The following is a 23066-nucleotide window of genomic DNA, read 5'->3' as shown; positions in this document are numbered from 1 at the left end:
TTAATCTTACCTGGCATCCAACAGACGACACACACACGCACTCAGAGTGGCATGCGCTTATTTTCCCAACTCATTGAAACAGGCCTTTCTTGATATGAGCCTCATAGACACTTGGAGGGAGCTCCACCCGACCACAAACATTTTTACATTCTTCTCACATGACCACCAGTCTTATTCCCGGTTGGATTACATATTCCTGTCCCAAGGATTACGGGGGACGCTCCAAGACGCCAAAATTCTCCCTATATCTTTGTTGGACCATAGCCCTGTGGCTATCTGTATGCGATGGGGGGGGGGGGCAACGGGGACCCCAAGATGGTATTTCCCAGCCTGACTGACCCAGGACAGATTGTTCAGGGCCGAATTGAGGGAAACGTTCAAGGAATACTTCCAACAAAACAACCCAAAAGATGCATCTCCCCAAGTTAATTGGGACGCTTTCAAGGCAGTCCTGCGGGGGAAATGCATTACACTGAGTTCCGCCTTAAACAAGCAGAGGGCCAAAGAAAGGATTGACCTGGAAGCCTCTCTTTCCCAGATAGAAGGCGAGTTCAAAAAGACTCCCATGCGCACGCTGAAGCAACGGTTGAGTGCTCTGAAAGGGAATATATTCAAACAGAGCAGAATTCCCATTGCTCTGTATGTGACGCAACGCATATGCCCAAGGAAACAAATTGGGGACACACCTGGCATGGCAACTCCGGGAGGAAAGAGATAGAGAATATGTTTGGGGGGATCAACAGTGGTAACAGGGAGATAGAAGATGACGACCAGATTAAAGCAAATACATTCGGGAAGTTTTGTCAGGAACTATATACGGCTGCTCCCTACGACGCCCAAAACCATGCTATCTGTCTACACTGTCGCTCCCACAAATCCCGGGCGCATGGCAGGAAAAACTAGTTAGCCCGATAGCCAAGGAGAAGGTGAGCCAGGCCATTAAGGCACTAAAGGCTAATAAATCACCAGGGACCGACGGATTGACCTCTATTTTTTTATAAAACATACACGCCCGAACTGTTACCACATATGACGGCTCTATTTAACAGCATCGCGAAGGGACAGTAGTTGACTGCATCCATGTCGGAGTCTCTAATTACAGTTATCCCAAAGCCGGGGAAGGATCCCCAATACTGCACATCCTACAGACCAATAGCGCTGCTTAATCTGGATGCCAAGTTATATTCCGCTATCCTAGCGTCCCGCCTAGAGGATTTAATGCCTGATATTATCCACCCGGATCACTCCGGATTAATAAAAGTGCGTCAGCCGCTCAACAATATTCGTAGAACTCTGCATCTAGTGGAAAAGGTATCCAGGTTTCGAATTCCGGCGGTGTTGGTGGGACTAGACGCAGAGAAAGCCTTTGATATGGTAGACTGGCAGTTCCTGTTCCTTACACTAAAACGCTTCAGTTTCGGAGATAGATTCCCTCAGATGATTGGAGCTAACTATGTGAGCCCGAGCTCCAGGGTCCAGGTAAACGGGTCAGCTCAGATGCTTTCAGGCTGGGTCAGGGAACACTGTATTTGTAAGGAAGGGGCCCCTGCCTAATGGGATGAACCCTGGCAAGGAAACAACACTGGTGGTAAAGAAGAGCAAAATGGCACCGGGTTTTGTGCCTGTTGTACTCGAGAGAGAAAACTGGAAGCTAATGACTAAACTACAACTATAATTGTGTTGATATATTCTGATATTTTATTACTTTTTATATCATCTTTTTTTAGAAAGTGTTTTTTTGTCTTATAAAATAGTACATACAAAAAAAAACAATACTTATAACATAATATATGTGCAGTTATCTGCGCACATCACCCCTGCACTTAAGTCCCTTCATTGGCTTCCTGTGCACCTTAGATCCTTCTTCAAACTGGCCTGTCTGGCTTTTCGGGCTCACACTCACTCAGCCCCTCTCTTTATCGATCACTCATCACTCCTCACGTCCCCAACCGCACTCTCCGTTCTTCCTCTCTCTCCCTCCTGCATATCCCCCGTTTTCGTACATCCAGAACAGGGGGCACCCGATTTTCGGTTCTGGCCCCCTGGTTCTGGAATAGCCTTCCTCTTTCTATTCGTTCTATTCCCATCTTCTCTCACTTTCGAAAAGCTCTTAAAACTTTCTTGTTCTCACAGGCATTTCCTGGTTAGCCTTCCCGGTTTCCCTTTGTGAGTCTGGTCAAATCCCCAGCGCCAGGAAGCTGCTTGGCCGCAGCGCGCTTTATCAAGTTGCTTTTCCATTTCCATTTCCATTTCCATTTCAACGCGTTTCGGCGTGAGCCTTCTTCAGGAAATCTGTATTCATGTACTCTTATAATGACTAAGAAACAAAAGATATATGTCATTAGCATACTAGAAAGTTTTCAATCTTCACATGATTTAAATTACATTTCATTTGATAATTTGTTCAATCTAAATCAATCTCTCCTATCACCTGGTGACAGTAGCCATTCTAAGCCAAAGAAATTCATCTATGTACATTTAAAATTAAAACATTATAATACATTTTATTCCTATATACAATGTCGAATTCAATCTCACTACAAAGCATTTAATAATCTATACAATATCTCACCACAAAGTTTATAGTAATCTATACAATATATACATATTTACACCCAGTTAATGAGCCTGGCTGACAGATGGTAGATGGCACCGAAACCATCAATTGATGCCTATAAATGAAACCAATAACCAATTCATATTTGACTTAAAGAATAAATGTGACTAAAAAGTCACATGGGGAGAGGGAGTTGAAAATGACCCTCAGTTAGCTAGGTCGTGACTCCCATGGATGATCTGAATTGTACTGGGGTGAATGTATGACCTTGTTCTGCATTCAGATTTCAGATTTCAAAATAGGTTACAAAGTGCCTCCATACCTGGACAGTACAAGGTACTAGGAGATTGCAAAACTCTGGATGTCTTATCTGGGGATTGCATTAAGTTATTCTCTTTTGTTCTAACTTTTGTATATGAAAAACCTAGTAAGTGAACCAATGTAATGTATGTCACTAGAATGTTATAAAAACTTTTTTACTTCGACAAATTAAAAAGGAAATAAAACAATACAAAATAAAAACAAACAACATAAAATATCATATGTCTGTCTGATACTGTTTATGTGTTGCATCCATATGAAGATTGAGTCAATTTAAAAGCATATAGGTCAGTCCAGAGGTTTCTTATAGTTTGTTACCCCTCATTACTCCCTCCTCTAGACCTCAAAGTAATTGCGGGAGAACCCTTCTTCTTATTTCTATTTACCCCACAGAGCACATACATTGCTCTAATTGGGCAAACTCTCACACATATGTCCTGACTTCTTTGTATCTTTGGCTACAAAGCTGATCTTTTGTTGGTCACAAATATATATGGCAGACCTATGCTCATGCTTGCCTCCATTCTAGGTAATTGAAAAAATGCATGCAGGGTTATGTAGACCAGATCCTCCATTTGCGGAATGCACTTCATGATAGCAGTACAGAACTCCCGCAAAGTTTAACTGGCCAGTGCAAGGTAACTCCCAGTAAGGTCACCGGAGCAAAATGTGGGGCTGTTACACTAGATATACTATGACATTTAATTTGAAAAGATGCTTATAAACCCTGCAGCACACTGTTCTAGTGAAGCGAGAAATAACAAAAGGGTGAGCATATCCTGCTCCACCAGTCGTGTTGTCCCTGTAACCCCTTTATTGTTCCGAGACAGTTGCTAGTTAGAAATATTAAACCTCAGTCATGATAAATCCCATGATTCGGGATGGAGACCTGATTCTCTTAATAGAAATCCTAAGAAAGAGTTGATGGTTGTCGCTGCAGGATGTGTTTCAATTCTAATAATTACTACTGAATTATTTAGGGATGTGTATTAGATGTCCAGACAGTGGTTTATTAGGAATACCCCACACCCATCTGAGCAGGTTGGAAATCCGCAGCCAAGAGCCTAATCCACCACATTGCTTCACACTGCAGCCTATTATTTATTATCACGTTCCGTAACAACAGGGAACAGCCTTTACCACGAAATACAATTACAATGCACTTTATTATATCGGAATTACTTTTACCACGCTAGTCTTTACCACACATATATGTTTGTATTGGTGAGTATGTGGTAAGTAGTTTATATATTTTTAAGGTTAATTAAAAAAGGGCAACAAACAACCGTAGTACTCAGTACCACACAGGCCTAGGAATGTAAGTTTTGCCTAGATTGCAGACCTCAAAGTATCATAAAATAGCAACCTTTGCAGTTATTTGAACTCCCTTTGTATATTTAAGTATACTTGTCTGGTTCATGTATGCAAAATTTTTAATAGGCTTTTAGGAAAGGAAAAGGGTAGCCGAAAGAGCCATGTTTGCCACAGGCAGCCTTTAGACATACACCCTGATTATCCCGTTGTTTATTTGCTGACCAATGATCTCACCTAATGAACAGCTGACCTATAGTGGAGTAAGGTTACAGAAACCTCTTTGGCACGTACAGATGAAACATGCAAAGGAACGTTTCTACTTTCTATAGATTTCAGCAGCCCTTCATATATCCCTGTCGTAAACCCAAGCCTACTTTTAATGACTGCTTTTGAATTTGTTTAAAACGCCTAACAATTTTAAACTTGTTAGTATTACTTTGCAAAACTAGATGTGTGCCTGTTGTGTAAGGCAAACAAAAAAGTAAAAGTTCTAGGAATAAAAGGACGAACGTGTCTTTCCACTTTGAAAATGCATAGTACATGCAGTTCCTGCAACAATGTATACAATGTATTACATGGAAAAGCATATGTTTTTGTAAGGTTCTGTAAAGAGGTGCTTAATGTACGAGTGATATATTTTGTACAGTGCTCGCTTGCTTGACCCAGAATACAAAGGGACATGGCAACAGTCACACAAAGCCCGAGCAGGAACAGTGTTTTAAACTTAACATCTGTGCTTAATGTTTTAGGTACATGAAAGGTCCCACACGGGAGATCGGCCTTATCAGTGTGAGCATTCTGGTTGTGGAAAAGCATTTGCTACAGGTATGAAAGTTGTACGTTTCTATGTGTTTTTGAAATTTCATTTGATGGTTGGATAAATACAGTGCTAAAGAAGCTGTAGAAGAAAAGTACTGCTTTTCATTGTTCTGTGTTTCCCATTGGAAGATGTACAGTTTACGTTTTCGATTGGGAAGATGGTACCTCGTCCAACAGTTGCTTATAGCCTCTACCTTAAGGCGCACTCAGAAACGTTTCCTGAATTGGCACATAATATGACGACCTTTGCAACCAGTACTGTGTGCCTATGCTTCTCCCTCACTGTTCCACTTTCCCTTTCATACCGTTATTTTCACTTTTTTCTTTTTATTCTTTCGTCAGCCTTGCACATCTTTTGTTTCATTATGCATCCTCTTCTCTTGTTTTCTAAACTCCTTATACAGTGCCCTGAAACCCGGAAGGGTGGAGTTTGCGGTACAGAAAAAAATAAATAAAATTAATGTTTCTTCCTCAAACTAAAATAAGACTATAAACTACAACTGTTTTCTCTTTTTAGTGAAAGTGTAGTTCAGGGCGAGGTCTTTTGTTATTCACTTAGTCTACAAGGTTTTATGGAGCTTCTGCTCAGCTCTGATTTTCTGCACGTTATCTTTATTGTAAATTCATGACATCCAAGCCTGTCAGCAGGACTCGGGCAGCAGTCTGCCTCACGCCTCTGAAGCTGTTCTCAAATATACTTTTTTTTACTAGATAATAGTTAAAATATAAATGTAGAGCAAGGCAATGACATCCAGTAATATTTTCAGAATACAATTAATAATACATAATTGAAATAAGAAAAAAAAGTAATTTGAAATACAGAACAAAGGTAATACATATTGGCACCACACCATTATTTTTCAAAACTATTTAGTAAGAACTGGAAAATATAAAAACAAAACAGTTCCCTTAGTAACTCCCTACACTTGGCAGCTGTCTCGCTATATAGTGTACCAAAACGAGGTACACTGTGCAGAGAGAGTCCAGCCGAGCCTTATTGGTTTATTGAGGCACAAGTAATAATCCTATATGCTCTCTTTTGGGGTAGTGTGTGCGAGCAGTTTAGGCATATCAGAGGGTAGTGCTAAGCATTTGTTGTACTCACAGAGGCAAAAATTAGACACACACTCAAGAATAAATCCGGGACCAATTTACAAAAATAACACGTAATTTTATATCATTTTTAACAACAAGAACTTCCCGAGGTTGGTAGGTTTTCAGGGGCACCTCTAAGGTGCCCTCTGGGTGCATGTATTAATAAATTCACCACTGGAATTAGTGTGGGTCCATTAGTACAAGGTGTTTGATACCGAACACAATAGATTTCAGTGAGGCCATCATGTAGCTGGGGAACTTGTTGTTCCCAGTGTCTAGCACATTTTCTTAAAATGGCTTCCCTTTTCACTTGTGATGTCTAAGAATTGACTTTGACATCACAGGAGCATATTTGCTGATGCTGATTAACCCGCATATGTGGTACAATGCGCACCTCCTTAGGGCTGTAAGGCCGGCTTAAGTGGTGGTTAACATATGCTGCATGCAGTCTCTGCAAGGATGGCACACAGGGATGTATACCATGTCTTGTTTTCACTTTTCTCTTTACCAAGGCATGCAGCCTGCAATGGAAGTTTGCATGTTGGTGGTGAGGGATCACTTAAGGGGCCACAATGCATGCTGCAGCCCTTGGGTAACAATTTTAGTCTCCTTACTCTAGGTACCTGGGGTACCACTTACTAGGGACTTACAGGGGGTGCTAAAGGTATTGCAAATTGGGGGAACAATTGTACAGTTTAGGGAAAGAGACTTGGCACTGGGGGTCTGGATAACAGGAATCCAGTGCACTTCTGTCAAAAATTGCATCAGATACCAGGCAAAAAGTGGGAGTGACCATGTTAATAAGGGGCCCTTTCCACTGACATCCCTCAACGGCTGCTCAATGTTGGAGTTGTTGGAATCTGGTTTGCACTCAAACAAGCTTTGGTAGCTTCCTTGGTTCTGTGCGGTTCTGGTTGGTCGTGGCATCTTCTCACTTGGTGGGGAGACTGATCTGACATTTTGGAGCACAGAGTCCTCTTCCTGAGTGGCTGCTGTGTCAGTGGAACCGGGAGCAACAGAACGGTGGACCATACTTTGCTGTTTTGTGCCTGCAAGCTGCAGGGGAGTAGCTCCTCAACTCAAAGGGAGATTGTTGGCAATTTGCGAAGTGCTGGCAGCCCACTGGGGTTCTTTGCAGCTGCACAGTGGCAGTATGAGTCGGTTTGTTGCGATTGTCGGGACCGGTGCAGGTAGGCAGGTTTTGGCACCAAACTTTCCACAGTTGGTCCTCTATTCTCGTTTCTTCGCTCTTCTTTGTCCTCTTTTTCTTTTGTCCATTAAATTTCAGTTCCTGGTGTCAGGGGTGGCACATAAATACCCAATTTAGGACCAATAAGGGAAGTGTAAGGTGGTAGCCAATGGGCTACTTACCTTTGGGGCCTATACCCCCTATCTGACCACTTGCTGTGGGTAGTGGGCATAACTCTGACACAGTGTATCTAATTTGACCAAAAACCAAGAAGGTGGAATTCTACTTTTCATGTTCACCTAGGTAGAGGGTGGCATTTCCCCTGCCAGGGTCGCAGATCAAAGGCAGCAGTGGACTTTGAAGCCTCCTGCCTTGATATGCTGATTACTAGGCATCCTGCATGGAAAAGGTAACAACACCTCCGGACAGAGCAGGCATTGATGTTGACCTCAAAGGGCGCAGGCTGTTAACACCAGGGGTCAGAAAACATCTGTGGTGTCAGGATGCTCAAGACCAGTGAGCCAGCACACTAGAGGTTGACAAGTTTTCAGGGGGCACCTCTTAGGTGCTCTCTGGTTCATGGTATACTAAATCAAGTACTGGCAACAGTACATATTTATTAAGACACGATGTTTGATACCAAACACCATAGATTTCACTGTAGCCATCATGTAGCTGGGGAACTCATAAAACCAGTGTCCAGTGCATGTAGTCAAGATGGCTTTCCTGTTCACTTGTACTGTCCAGCAATTAGACTAAACAGCACATGGGTAAATCTGCTCATGCAGATTTGTCCTCACATGTAATATAATGCACCCTCCCTTAGGGCTGTAAGGCCTGCTGTAGGGGGACTTACAAATATTGCATGCAGTATCAGTAGTCGAGGCACACAGGTGAATGCCATGTTGTGTTTCCACTTTTGTCTGCACCATTTCACGCAACCTGTGCTGGCAGTATGCATTAGTTTGGTGGTGGGTCTCTTAGGGTGGCACAACACATGCTACAGCACTCAGGGACCCTCTTAAGTATCAGGGGTCCCATTTAATAGGAACTTACAGTTGCACAGTTACCTTAGTTTTGGTTAAAAACTCCTAGTACTGGGGATCTGGTTAGCAGAACCCAGTGAACTTCAGTCAAAGTTGCATAAAAATATCAGGCAAATAATTGGGGTGACCATGTCAAAAAAGGGCACTTTCCCACACTAAGTGATAAATACTCTGTTTTTACACAAGTTAAAACAACAATTAATTAATTGCTCTCTCGTCACAGTATAAAAATATTCACTAAATAAAAATTATTGAAAGATTTCAAGCTTTAACCCTTTTGTAATAATTGATGAGCAGCCCAGTGTTGATTGAAACACTTTTATATAGATATCCTTCCGAATTTTAATAATGCATTGTCTCATTTTCAGCTGATCAAAACATGGAGCTATAATCGCCTTCCAAGCTCAGGCCACATTAATTCTAACTATGTGATTGCAAAATACACCATTATGTTTATCTGTTTGCCTATACCTTTATTGATACCAACCATAATCTTGGCTCTTGAACCGTAAATTCCCATGGTTATGAACTCTTCAAGGAAGGAGAAGAAAGCCTTAGATAGTTGCGACACAAGCATTTACGGCACATAGTATTATAATTCCCCTTAGTTTTTCACATGTATAATACAAATCAAATAATGTTTTGTATGGCACTTCGTCCACCAAACTCAAAATCAGGCCCTCAGTTGATTGCCCATAGCTGATCAGTAGGATAGTTATGAATCAGGAAATGCGAGTCTTCTGCTCATTAATTACATTTCTAATAGTTTAATGGCCCTTCTTGCCTACCTCTTTACCAGTATGAAGCTGTTAATAATAAACAATATTTATTAAAAAAAAGATTTGACTCACATAGTGGTAGTGCCACGAACAAAATAAAAAAAAAACTTGGCCAGTATTGGCAATTTAATTAAGTTACACCATCCAATCAGGGATGAAGGTAGATGTGTCACTATTTAATTGTTGCCATTGTCCATCTTAACATATTCTTATAGTTAACTCTCAACATAGGGGTCATTTAAACCATGTTTGGGGGTTAGCCGAGGCAGCCATGATGGCGAAGGCCGTTCTTCCACCCACCTCACAGCTGTCCCAGGTTGCACTGTTCCTTAATCCCAGGAGAGCTGTTACTGAAACCTCACAGGAAATTGAGAGCATAAATGGGAAAAATCCTCAAGGTTTTATCAATCAATTTATGATGTGGTAAATTGCAACCTTTCTGCTTTGCTTCTGCTCCTATCATTTTCCATGGTTTATCCCTTACAGCTTACAAGCTAAAGTTGCATAAATTCCTGTAGAAATACTCTAGCATAATAATTGTGATTTATGAAGACCTATGCATATTGTTTACTACATTTCTTAAAGGTTATGGATTAAAAAGCCATGTCCGAACTCATACTGGAGAAAAGCCATATCGCTGCTCAGAAGACAACTGTTCGAAGTCTTTCAAGACGTCAGGAGATCTACAGAAACACATTAGAACACATACAGGTAAAAATAAAATCTTCATTTGTTCGCATAATGAAAACCGTTGCAAAGGCCTTGCAATGCAACCACACATGATTCAGCTATGTTTACAGAAGCTAAAAATTTAATAAGTCCTGAAATATGAAAGAACTTATCAGTATTTTTATGCAACTTTGTAATACCATCCTCTTCATTAAATAAAAGAAGGAGAACACATCTTTCTCCTTGAGTCTTTTCTATTTTATATATTGTGCATGTTAGGTCTCATTACTGTTGGTAAAAAGTCTTACTCGTCCGTGTAAAGAAACATTTTTATTTTAAATTTATAGAGCAAATGTATAAATTAGACCATCTTGTTCATAAAGCAGATAAACAGAGTGAGTACCGAATGTAAAGCCCCAATTATATGACTGCAGCTCACACCATCCCTGACAGTACTGAACAAGCATTTACAATGCAACGGTCTCACCTTTGCAAAAGTTAGAGCTTTTGGCATTGTAAATGACAAACTTTTTATTTATGTGTTGGTTTTGGAAACAGATAAATAAATGGCATTGTCATTTACAATGCTAATAGCTTAATCTCTCGCAAATGCCACATACAAACACACAGACTCACACACACAGAGCCCCCCACACACACAGAGCACAACACACACACAGAGCGCACACACACACACAGTGCCCCACACACACAGTGCCACACACACACACACGCACACACACACACAGAGCCACACACACACACTGTCTCTCACACACACACACACTGTCTCTCACACACACTGTCTCTCACACACACACACTGTCTCTCTCACACACACACACACACTGTCTCTCACATACGCACACACACTGTCTCTCACACACACGACTCTCTGCTCTTGTCCCCATCCCCCTGTTTCTACCCTGCCCCGTCTCCAGCCTTGCCCCTCCCCGGAACTCTTGCTGCCCGGTGCCAGCCTGCTCCGCCTTGCTTCACTGCCAGCCCACTCCCCCGCAGTGTCTAATCGCAGCAGTGATGAAAAAACTTACCTTTTAATTACAACCTACACTTAAGAGCCCAAAAATATAGCCATACAAAAGTTCAGTCAGCTAAAAATGCAGGACTAAATGAAAAGGGCGCATACGATAATTTCACAAACCTGCACCTCTTAGAGACACTTTTATGTCCCAGAAATGTTTGCTACCCTAGAGAGCCGGCTGGAACGGGAAGGGGTGAAATTGTTTAGAGTCAGGCAAGGAGATGGAGGGCAGAGTGAGATCTGGGCACCGAAAAATATGGCATAAACTGGAGAGTGATAGAAGCAGAGAACATACAGGCCTGGGGGGAGGCACTGGTAGTAATCAAGAGAAAGAAAAGGAAGACGGGCTACGGCCTATGAGAGAGAGGATGGGGCGAGTTTGGGGAGGTGAAGGAGGTGGGCTGAAAGTGAGCGCGAGAACTCAAGGAACAGAGTGGAGAGTGAGAGGCATATATGAAGAAAAAGACACTGCGAAAATAAGAGGAGCGAGATCGGGAAGAGAGAAGAGGGGCAGGGAGAAGGGGAAGAGGTGTTTGGAAAGAGTGGGGGTTACGGTGGTACAAGGGAACAGAATCAACAAAATCCAAAAGGTTATTTTTGTAAATCCTACAACCTGTTTTTGAAATGAAACGTAAGGTTACCTATTTACAACAGTTTCCTCATGAAATCATAAAGATTCCGCCACCAATGGCGGGCTGTGCGTCAGACTCCAGCACTCGTATGCCTCCTACAGCATTTCACAGCCTCCCCTGGGGCGGGACTCCCGCCTTCTGCGTGAAGCTCGCTCCCACAAAGTGACTGGACGAGAAGGGCAGAAGGCGGGAATCCCGCCCCAGGGGAGGCTGTGAAACGCTGTAGGCACATAGGAGGAGCAGAGGCCGCCGATGCAAGTGAGGGAAGGCCCCGCGTGACGGAGCATGTAGCCCGGTAAGTGGGGTGGGTGGGGCTTAGTTGTAGGGTGTGTGTGTGTGTGCCTGCGTGTGTGTGCCTGCATGTGTGCGTGCGTGTGCCTGCGTGTGTGTGCCTGTGTGTGTGTTTGCATGCATGTGTGTGTGCCTGCGTGTGTGTGTGTGTGCATGCGTGTGTGCATGCGTGAGTGTGGCTATGTGTGTGCACGCCCAATTGAGAGAGGCGAGAGGCTGACTTGCTGTTCACAGTTTCTGGGAAGCGCATTCACAGATCAGAATCTGCTCGTGCACCGGTCTGTACCCCTTGGAAGGCATCACAACCACAATAGGTCTCGCTGGCGACAGCGCTTCGCGCTGCAACGGCAGGGCGAGACCTAAAAAGGAAGAGGACAAAAAGGAGAGAAATTGGGAAAAAAAGGAAAGATGATGAGTGCAGAAAAAGAGAACTTTCCTCTTTTTCCTAAATTCTATGTAGTTTTCCTAAATGTTACCGACCTGATGAGCTTTAATACACACATTAACTCAGAATGACTTTGAGCACAGCCTCCCCAAACGAATTTCCAATGTTGATCTCCTCGTGACCAAGCGGCTCTAAACCGTGTCCTTCAGCATAAAATTCGAATGACAAAAATCTCCCAGGCACCACTTAAAATTCTGTCCAGCTTTGACCAGTGATCCTACCCACCAAGCTCGCACTGCACATCGTTGCCAAATCCAAATAATCCTTTTAATAGAATATTCCTAGCTACAGGAATGGCTATGTTTAATTAGAAATTAGAAATTATCCATGCCTGTCTTTGATGGGATCAAGAACAAGTTAACAAGATGAAGATGGTCTGGGTTTAGGGATTGAATGTGAGAGGTGTTTGTCAATGGCAGTGAATGTAGAATTGCCAGGAAGAGAAGGTTGAAGAAGGGAAGTTTCAAAGTTAGTCATTAGACCTGAGATGTGCATAGCTATCAAGATGGTAGTGCAAGGAGGAAGAAACTAGGTAAACATCAAGGTCTACTGAGATTTGCACTTTCTTAAACGTTAATCCCTGCCTGCAGAAATACCTTTTCAACTCGTGCTACACTGAAAAACGTCTATCATTGTATGACGTTAATTGCTCGTTGTGTCCGGGCAATGTATGGGTGTTATGTTTTCTTTTCTCTGATATAATTTCGTATGGTGTGTGTGTGCAAGATTTGCACTTAATATATGTATAAAAAAATGCAAGGCTCTGGCTGGAAACATGCGGTCTATCCTGTGCCTGGGAAGATCCATGCTATATGCAAACCACCCTGAAGAAAATGATCATGACGCCCCCCTACACGGCTGTGGCAGGCTCCAGACCCTTGAAGAAAGTACTAATGTGCAGAGGGAGGCTTGCATAGGAATCATACACTCGTACAAACCTGGGTGTAGAAAGTCATAATAATAAATCAATCTAAATATTCGTTTGTAGAGGTCTGCCCTATTTTTTTATCAGTTATTTTATTGTAGATTATATGCATTAAGTCGAAACGACCCAAGCCGCTGTAAAGTACGCACTACCACTTAAGTGCCATGGGTTTTCTAAACAGAAATAGGGAAGGGAAGATCCTGAAATGAAATGCGGTCTAGTAATGTCAGTCTCCCCCTTCCCTTGACGCCTCGAAATAATGAATCTTGATGTACGTGATGCCCCTCTCCTTCGGCTCAAGACGGATTACTCCCAACGCGCTCCATTATCTGGCCAGTAGAGCCCACGGTATTGCGGGATATCGCCTCAGAAATAACCCTGTGATGTCAAAAGGCCGGTTTTCAGGAGGGGAGAAGGGGGCTGGGGTGTGAAAGGAATAATGCTGCCCGGCCTACTGTCTAATTGCCGAGGATGTCGCCTCTCGCTACGCCTTCAGCTGAAACGGAGCCCCCGCTTCCAGCCGACGCACACGCACGCACACAATGCCGTCTTTCATCACGGCGCCAACAATAACAAGTCGTCCTGGAGCGCGCCTTGGAAGAGACGTGAGATGGCTGGAACGTGACGCCGTGAGCGTGCACGTTGGAGTTCCCTGCAACTCGCGCGTTCACAGACCGGTGTCTGCTCGTGCACCGGTTTGTACCACTTGGGGAGGCAACACAACAACAATAAGGCTCGCTAGCGACAGCACTTCGCGCTGCAATGCCAGGCGAGCCCTAAAAAGGAGTCATTAACCAAAGATCGATAGAGCCCGCTAGTGATTCAATCTTTAGGTAAGCTACGGCCCTGTTCATAGCGCTAAAATAGCTAATCACATGATAGCACTCTGAATTGATATTAATACAATGTAATCTTCCCACATAGCTCTTAACAGTGCTGGATCAAATCCTGTGGATGCCCCAGGTCAGTCGAAATTTCGGAACCTCACTCGCAAATTATCTCCTAATTCCCAATGCACTGTATTTTTTTACAAACTGACAGCTGCCAGAAGATTAGCTTTTAAGAGACAAACTGTTTTGTGAATCTGATATCTCTTGTTTATGCACTCTAAGTTGTTATTTGGTACATTACATTAATACAGTATTTTCTCTATAGAATCTTTAATGTAAAGTTTTGTTTCTTGTTTCATTTTTTTCTATCTTTTGGAAACAATATTTAAGTAAGGTTGTGTGGTATCGATCATAGGATGACAGACACAAGATGAGATGAAGTAACAGGGTATTTATTTAAGGCTCGTTAATAGTACAGGACAGAGCGACCTCATCCACAGCAAAAGCCACAGCAGGTCACAGCTTCACTAGCCTCCCGGCGCTCGCCTTGGAACCCTGGTCGCGGTGACATTCTAAGTGATGTCACAGCGAGCAGTTCCATTACATGCGGAGCTGCCAGGGAGGGGGGAAAGAGGCAAGTGGGAAATACCACACATCCCCCTTACCTATGGAATGAGACATCGGAAATTAACCTTCAAAAAAAACTAACTGTAAAGCAGAAGATTACATTGTCACATATTGATCCAAATGTCTGGGCGGTCTGCTCACTCTCCGGCTTGTCCTACCAACCGGGTGAAGGACTGTCCCCTGTTCCCTGGGAGGGGGACCTTTACTCCCCACCGGATTGCTTTCACGCCCTCCTTCCCTACAGGGATCCTGCCCAGGGGGGTGATACCTCACTACTCTTCCCAGGTTCCAGATCTTTCCTTCCTGGGTCTTCACGGCATTCCTAAACAACTTAGTAATCTTAGTGGGCCTTCTGTATTCGGACCAACTTGCCCTGCCAGTGGGTGTTCTGATCTTAATGTCATCTCCTACTTTGAACCCAGCCTCTTGTGTAGAGTGGAGTCTATCAAACCTTTCTTTCCTCTCAACCATTGCTTCCCTCTGTTTCTCTAGCCCCTTCGCTTCCTTGGAGTGATCCGACCATCCCTTGTGCCACCTCATCCAGCCTGGCGATAGCTTTGTGTTGGGTGTTCTTGCCCGGAGCAACTCAAAAGGGGTGACACCCGTTGTTTGGTGCGGGGTAAATCTGTATGCTTCTACCCGTCTCCATACTTCTTCCTTCCAGTTCATGCCGCTGGTCTTTGCCAACTGAATGTTCTCTTTGAGAGTCTTGTTGAAACGCTCGACCATCCCATTGATCTCAGGGTGGTACAAGGCACAACGTTTGTGTGTGATTCCCCTCTCTTCAAGAAAGTCTTTCATTTCTTTTGAACGCAGTTGCACCCCATTGTCCGTGAGTAGACTGCTGGGTAATCCCTCTCTAATGAATAAATCTTGAAGGAATTCAATGACGGTCTTCGTTGTGACTTCACTTACTATCTTCACTTACGGCCATCTGGAGTATAAATCCATGAGCACCAGAATGTACGGCGTGCGCACCTCCCCCGTCAGTCGGCCAACGATGTCCAATGCCAACTCTTCCCAAGGTCCCGAAGGGGGTGGTCTACACACCATTGGAGGTGTCATTTGTCTCAGCACTTTGTCGCTGATGCTGCACGGGATACAGTCTCTTACTTTTCTTTCAATGGCAAGGTCCATGCGCGGCCACCAGTAGTCTTCTCTCAATCTCTGTTTGGTCTTAGTGATGCCCAGGTGGCCATAATGAACCATATCCACCAGATTTTCCCTCACTGCCGTAGGAGGCACCAACCTCGTTCCCCTGAACAAACATTCGTCGACCACAGACAGCTCATCTTTGACGATCCAGAATGGCCGTAGAGCATCGTTCTGCTTATCTTCATGTTTCCATCTGTCTTTTACTCTTTTGCGCACAACATCCAAAACTTTGTCTGACTTAAGTGCTTCTTTCCACGTTTCTTCTCCAATGGCTCTCTGGATTATTGCGCACACATTTTCTTCTTGATATTCTTCAATCACCTCTTCCCCTTTGTCTTTTGCTTCGTTCTCATCATTTTCCCTCACCAGTCGTGACAAACAGTCTGCCGCGAAATTTCGTGTTCCTGGGACATATTCAACACAGAATGTGTACTCTTGGAGGCTTACTATCCAACGTCTGATCCTGCTGGAGATCGCATCAAGGCCCTTCTTGCCGAAGACCTCTACCAATGCGCTTGTGGTCCGTTCGAAGAATGAACTTCGTGCCCCATAGGAAATCCCTGAATTTGCCCATGGCCCAGAACACCGCCAAGGCCTCTTTTTCAATCACAGAGTAGTTGCTCTCTGACTTCTGTAAAGATCTTGAGGCGAAGGCTATCGTTTCTTCTCCGCCTGTTCCTACTTGGGTGAGGACCGCCCCTAACCCCTTGGCACTTGCGTCGGGGGTGACTATGGTCACACGATTTGGTATGAATGACTTGAGGCTGGGTGCTTCTGCGAGTGCATTCTTCACGTCTTCAAACTCTCTTTGGCACTCATCACTCCACCTGAACACTGTGTCCTTTTTAAGCAATTGTCGTATTGCAAATGTCCTTCCTGCAAAGTTCCTTTTGAATTTGCTGTAAAATTCCAGCATTCCCATGAAGGACTTGATTTCGTCTTTGCTCTTCGGGGGCACCAAGTTCGTAATGGTGTTCTGGAGCTCTGCTTTTGGACGGATTCCCTCTGCTGTTACCTTATGTCCCAAAAAATTCAGTTCCTTGCAGCCAAACACGCACTTTTCTCTTCTCACCGTCAACCCTTGCGACCTAAACCTGGCCAGCACTTGTCTCAACCTCTCGTCGTGTTCTTCATGGTCTTTTGCGAAACCAGCACATCATCCTGGTAGCATAGGACGCCAGGTATCTCTCTCAAGATGTTCCCCATGAGTCTCTGGAACACGGCAGCCGCCGATACTAAGCCGAAAGGCATCCTCCTGAACTTAAATGCGACCACGGGCGTCACAAAAGCTGTGAGTTCTTGCGACTCTTCGTGCAGCTTGATCTGGAAGTAGGCTGAGGTGAGGTCAAGTGTGGAGAATACTTTTGCTCCCTCTAGCATGCTCATCATCTGGGTGATGTTAGGCAGTGGGAACCGGTCGACCACGACCTCTTTGTTCAAGGCCCTGAGGTCAATGCACAAACGGACCGACCCATCCTTCTTCTGGGCTGCTACGATTGGCGCCAACCACTCTGTCGCCTACCATGGGTTCGATGACTCCTGCTTTGCACAGTTTCTCCAGTTCAGCCTTCACCGCTTCTTGGATGGCAATGGGTAACTTCCTTACCTTGGCTACTACAGGCTTCGCGTTTTCTTTCAGTGTGATCTTGTGGCAGTAATTCCTCAAACACCCAAGTTCTTCACTAAATACTTCTTTGAACTCCGTCACCAAATCTTCCTTAGATTCATGCACCTCTTGTATTAAGATTTGAGGATTACTATTGGGATTAAGATAGACCCCCAATTCCTTCTGTGCCTGCCAGCCTAGGATGTTGTCGCCGACCGTAGACACATAGACCTTGGACACTGTTGTCCTGTCCTTGTATTCTACTGTGTCCCAGAAATAACCCTTCATGGAGATGGGGCGACCAGCATACCCCCCAGGTCTTACATCCATCCTACTCAAGCTAATCTTCCCCTTGGACACCCATGAAAATTCCTTTGCGCTGATGATATTTATTCTAGAACAGGAGTCAAACAATGCCTCTACTTCAGTACCCTTTATTTTTATGGTGTTTTTGGGGCTGCAGACCTGACCTTCACCTACTTGCACGACTATTCACATACCGTGTTCGTTCTATCCTTACTCTGTTTGCTAAATCCCTGTCCACTCCTGCAGTATTGCCTGAAATGACCTTTCTTGCCACACTTGTTGCATGTGAATTTGAGGGCAGGGCACTCTTTGTCATTGGCCATTTGCCCCCACTTTCCACATCTATAGCAGGTACCCTTGAATGACCATCCCACTTTGTTCTCTTTCTGCTCCTTACACACTAATTTCTGACCTTTGACCACAGACACAGCTTCACATTCAGTCACGACTTCGCTTACTTTAGGTTTGTCAACACTTCTATTCTCCCCACTGTCCTGTTTGATTTCACTGACGCACTGCAGCATGTGTTCTACCTGTTTTGCAACTATTAAGACTTCCCTCAGTGGCGGGTCGTCTTTCAACCACAACTCCTCACGTACACGTTCCATCCTACACGCTAACACAAACTGGTCTCTGATCCTCTCTTCACTTGCGCCACCAAACTTGCATGTCGCGGCCAGTTTGCATAGATAAGATACAAAATATTCAACAGACTCCCCTTCCTTCTGTACCCCCTTTCCGAAAAGGTATCTCTCCATTATGGTGCTAGTCTTAGGTAGGAAGTGCAAATCTAATTTCCTCAGGCTGACTTCCAACTCATTCAGACCCCTTGCTTCCTGCGCCCCTAGATCTGGGAGGTGATCCAAAACCTCTTCCCCTTCTGTCCCTAGGTAGTATGACAATAGGGCTACTTTCCTTTCTAACCCAAGATTTGGGCCACACACAGTAGCATAATTTAAAAACACTTTTTCCATTTTTTCCATTGTATTGCAGGTTCCCCAGGGTTAGTCAGGAAGAAAGGTGGAGGTGTCACACTCTGCATGATGACAATGTCCCAGTGAGCTCTCCCTGAATCAGCAGTAGATATATACTTTGGGGATAAGGTACTGATCAAAGATCTCACTGCAAGGTGCAAAGCGTATTACATATAAATTCCACGATAAATTTCCTGGATTTAAGCAGCTAATCAGTGTAATAATACTGGTGGTATGGACAATACTTATTAGGCCACCGGGTGGCACTGTGGCGCCACAGTCAGCTCTTCCGAGGAGAAATTTTACTTGAATACTGCCCTGTTGTTTTTTTTTTCCTTGTCACAGAACGTCACAAGTCTCTAAACGACCAAAGCGATTTTCCTCTCCTCGCTCTCGCAACAGTAGGGCTGGTACACCAAGGTAAAAATTTCCCGGCGATCAGATGACAGTCACACGAAAGGGAAGCGCATGTCAGCCCACTCGTTTTATGGAGGTAAAGTCATTCCTGGGGTCGCAATGGGATGAGGGTATTTACTGCCAGAGGTTCCGACCTGTCAAAGTAAACTTTAGGCGCGTCAGACAATCACGCGCCGCTAACCCCGCCGTTCACCTCCACGCCAGCATTCCTCCGTCACAAAGTCTTTCTTCAGCGGGAGCCCTTGCTTCCTAACACTAACGTAGACAGATCATGATGATCGCCCAGCCCGGGGATCACGCTGCGACTCACCGCTGTTCTTCAGCTTTCCCTGTGACCTCCCTCTACACAGTCATACGCCGCCAGCTTCTCACATGCCGGTATTATCGTTCCCCGCTTTGCATGCCGCAGACTGTTATCGCAAATTTCACCACCTCCTTACTCAATGGATGGTCGCGGCTGGTATTCTTCCCGTACTGCACTGCCGGCAGAGCTCGACTCACGGTTGTCTTCCCCACCTGTCATTCGACATTCTCTTTTGTTGTCACGCACCTCCGGAGTCTCTTTCCTTCGCTCTACTCTGGCTTCACGGCAACTTTGTCTTCCTCGCTTCTTTAGCGTGTTGAGGTCGCTGTCCCTGGTAGACCCTCGTCGCCAGTGTGGTATCGATCATAGGATGACAGACACAAGATGAGATGAAGTAACAGGGTATTTATTTAAGGCTTGTTAATAGTACAGGACAGAGCGACCTCATCCACAGCAAAAGCCACAGCAGGTCACAGCTTCACTAGCCTCCCGACGCTCGCCTTGGAACCCTGGTCGCGGTGACATTCTAAGTGATGTCACCACGAGCAGTACCATTACATGCGGAGCTGCCAGGGAGGGGGCAAAGAGGCGAGTGGGAAATACCACAGGTTGAATGCAATTTTCTGCAGAGAGTGCGATCTCAAAACTTTTCACAGAAACGGCATTTACTGTCAAAGTGCATTCATTTCTTAACACTATCTGACCTTTCAAGTGTCTTAAAGACCACTTGTAAGAGTGTGCTTTATCAAGAGCTTTTTATCATGGACATCCCTTGCAGACTGAGGTGCCGGCGCATTCATGAACACAGATTATTCAGGTCGGAGTGACCTTCAGTGGCACAGCTCATGTTCAGATGGTCGTCCATAGGCGCCTCCATCAGACTTAATCCCTTGGCCAGTTAAAACAACACAAACTCGGTAATAACTCCAGCCATACTGCACCGGGGTGCCTCCTTCAGAGAAACTTGCAAATTAGCCTTCTGGGATATAGATCAAGAGACAACCTTAGGCGCTGCTGATAATGGCATTGACAATGCTTGTGGCTTCCCAGATCAAAGATGCTGTAATGTTTGTGATGACACTGAACAGGATCCAGATTGGCGATAAATATATTCCAGCCGAACAACCTAGCCCACAACTATATCTTAGGATTTCAGCACTGGATGACTTCTACATTTTCCACATGTTGGTTGACAGAGCAGCACAGCCATTTCATTCGCCTTTTTACAAGGTTAAATCGTGACCAGTAACTAGCTGCTCTTCTAATGTGTTGTCCCTCTCACAAAGCCTGCCTTATTTATAATTGCATTCCTTTATATTGTGTTGTTACTTCTAGTACAGGTGGGAGGCTTTGTGATAATAGGGTCGAGGACTCAATAGGGGTGTAAAGTGATAAGAGGGTGTCACCAAAGTTATTTCTTCTACCTAGATGCATAGTTTTCAGTAGTGTGTGTGTCTGTAATAAATGTACTTTTCCTTTTTAAAAGACAAAGCACTGACGGGATAACAATTAATTGAGTGTTGTTGTGTACAGCAAATTGGGATTACCAGTCCACACCACCTTCCTTGAGTTGGCTTTGGACTGCCCTGCTTTACTACACTGAGAGAGAGTCAGGTGCTACAATAGTCAAGAATGACTCACATTCTTCGCAACTAATAACCCAATTTCTTTCAGCAATCATTAGAGATTGAGTTAATTTCAGGCAATGAAAGTTGGGTGGGTTTGCTGCACTAAATTGTTGGATTCGACATTGGGGTGTCGTACGTCCTAAGGACCCGAAACCTGAATTTCACCAGCTGGTGCATTTTGAAATATAACAGTAGTGATCTATATGTGTGCAAAAGAATGAGTTTTTTTATCCTGGGTTGCCTGGGTAGCATGGCCCTACTCTGCCCAGATGGCATGATAGAGTTGTACTTTGTCCGCTTAAGGTGCAACGCTTGGGTGCTCCTACAACATTCTTGCTTCCTAATGGGCTGAAAGAGCTAATTAGAAGCTGATTTTCACAGGCTCCACACTTTTCTTCCTGGTATTCTTGATATTTTTGAGGCTCCATTGGTGCATACAATCGGCATTAGAAGCGGCCACACAGCAAATATACAGTTAGTAAAAAGCACAGTGCAGACACAATTAGGTCCTGAAACAAGTCAAAGGAACACGCCTCTCCCCCTTTTTGCTTTCTATAAGACAGAGAGAGACAATCAACAGTCAACTGTTAATGACACTTTTGAGGTTTTGCTGCACCGACAGCTATAATCAGGGATAGAAATGACCTCGTCAGTTAAACAATCAGTAACATTTCTGAATCCTATAAGGCCAAGAGAGTACCACAGCAGTGTTTCTTCTTTTTCAAGCACCATCCCCTCCTTTGCTGGATGTCTTTGAGGCAACGCTGTTAGGTATAATCAGGGGAAGCCGTTAAGTAACACATGTCAAGTAAACAATTATTGAAGTGCACAGTGGTAGCAATATTAGCTCAGTGTAAATTTCAAGAGAACACCGGTATATCTACTCTGATTTTCTTTTAGAAAAACTGTAAATTATATGTCCTATTCTCGCCATTATTATTGTGTGGGTTTCTTGCCACCTACTTTATGATTCCAAAAACGTTGCCACTGCTTAAGTCTTACTGAGGACAAAACTTCTGGGGCCAGATGTAGGTAGCCCAATACCGGTCGGTAACGGCCGAAATTAACTAATTTCGCCCGTTACCGACCAGCATTGGGCATTTGACATGAAGGGGCCAAAATTAAGGATTCGGTAATTTACCGAATCGGTAATTTAAGGAATCGGTAAATTACCGATTCCTTAAAATACTGAATAGGTAAATTACAGAATCCTCAATGTAGGGAGCACTCAAGTGAGTGCATTTCTGTGTTAAGGATTCAGTATTTACCACCAACTAAATGTTGGTAGTAAATATCGAAAACCTTTGAAAAAGCAAATGTGTGCTCTTCCAAAAGTGCCATGTGGCAGACATACATGCCCTTAGGGGATGTATGTGTGCCACATGTGAACCAATGCACTATTCAGGGGTTCAACAGGGTGTCAATGTGTCCCCCTATTACCGATTCGGTATTTACCGATTCGGTAATTCCCATTCATTCCTATGGGCCTGTAGGCCATGCCCATAGGAATGAATGTGAATTACCCAATCAGTAAATCCCGAATCGGTAATTACCGGATTTTACCGATTCGATAACATTTGCCGAATCAATACCTACATATCATTTACCGATTCTGAAATACCGAATAGGTAAAATTCGGTATTTTAGAATCGGTAAATAGTCTTTACCTACATATGGCCCGAAGTGTTATGTTCCTATTTTCCCTTCCACAAGCATCTCTTCACATCTTGGAAATGTAGCATATTTCTCACTGGTTTCTCAAGAAAGGGTACCTTTTGTAAGGTTTTCAAGCTCATCAATTTTGAAAATTCGTTCTGGAATTATCGCACATGTAACTCTTTTTGTGCTGCATGTGTGCAGTTATTTTTTGCTACACTATTCTTGGATTTAGGGAATGTGGGTCTAGCAGTAATCTTGTTATAGCTGTTGAGTCCTATGGAAATGAAGGGTCCTGCCATTATGAACTTTCTTCTGTTTTTTTAACAACTTTTATTATTGATGACATTTAACAAAATTACACTCATTGGTTTAGTTGAACATGAAGCATTTGATTACCCACTTTTGGAATGTTCGGGTTTACACCATTGAAAGATGA

The 23066-nt window shown here is 44.0% G+C and overlaps 1 protein-coding gene across 1 annotated transcript in view; it reads left to right on the top strand.

The window, feature by feature from the left end:
• The window catches only part of ZNF143 (zinc finger protein 143), a 415284-nt gene that overhangs the window by 325720 nt on the left and 66498 nt on the right, over nt 1-23066 (top strand). Inside the window, exons 9-10 of the mRNA XM_086955969.1 lie at nt 4942-5017; nt 9706-9831. Of these exons, the coding sequence (XP_086812095.1) occupies nt 4942-5017; nt 9706-9831 (202 nt within the window). The remainder of the gene's footprint in view (nt 1-4941; nt 5018-9705; nt 9832-23066) is intronic.

Source organism: Lissotriton vulgaris, chromosome 2_1, assembly GCF_964263255.1.
Source record: "Lissotriton vulgaris chromosome 2_1, aLisVul1.2, whole genome shotgun sequence".
NCBI classification, from domain to species: domain Eukaryota; kingdom Metazoa; phylum Chordata; class Amphibia; order Caudata; family Salamandridae; genus Lissotriton; species Lissotriton vulgaris.
This window is presented reverse-complemented; position numbering and strand designations above follow the sequence as displayed.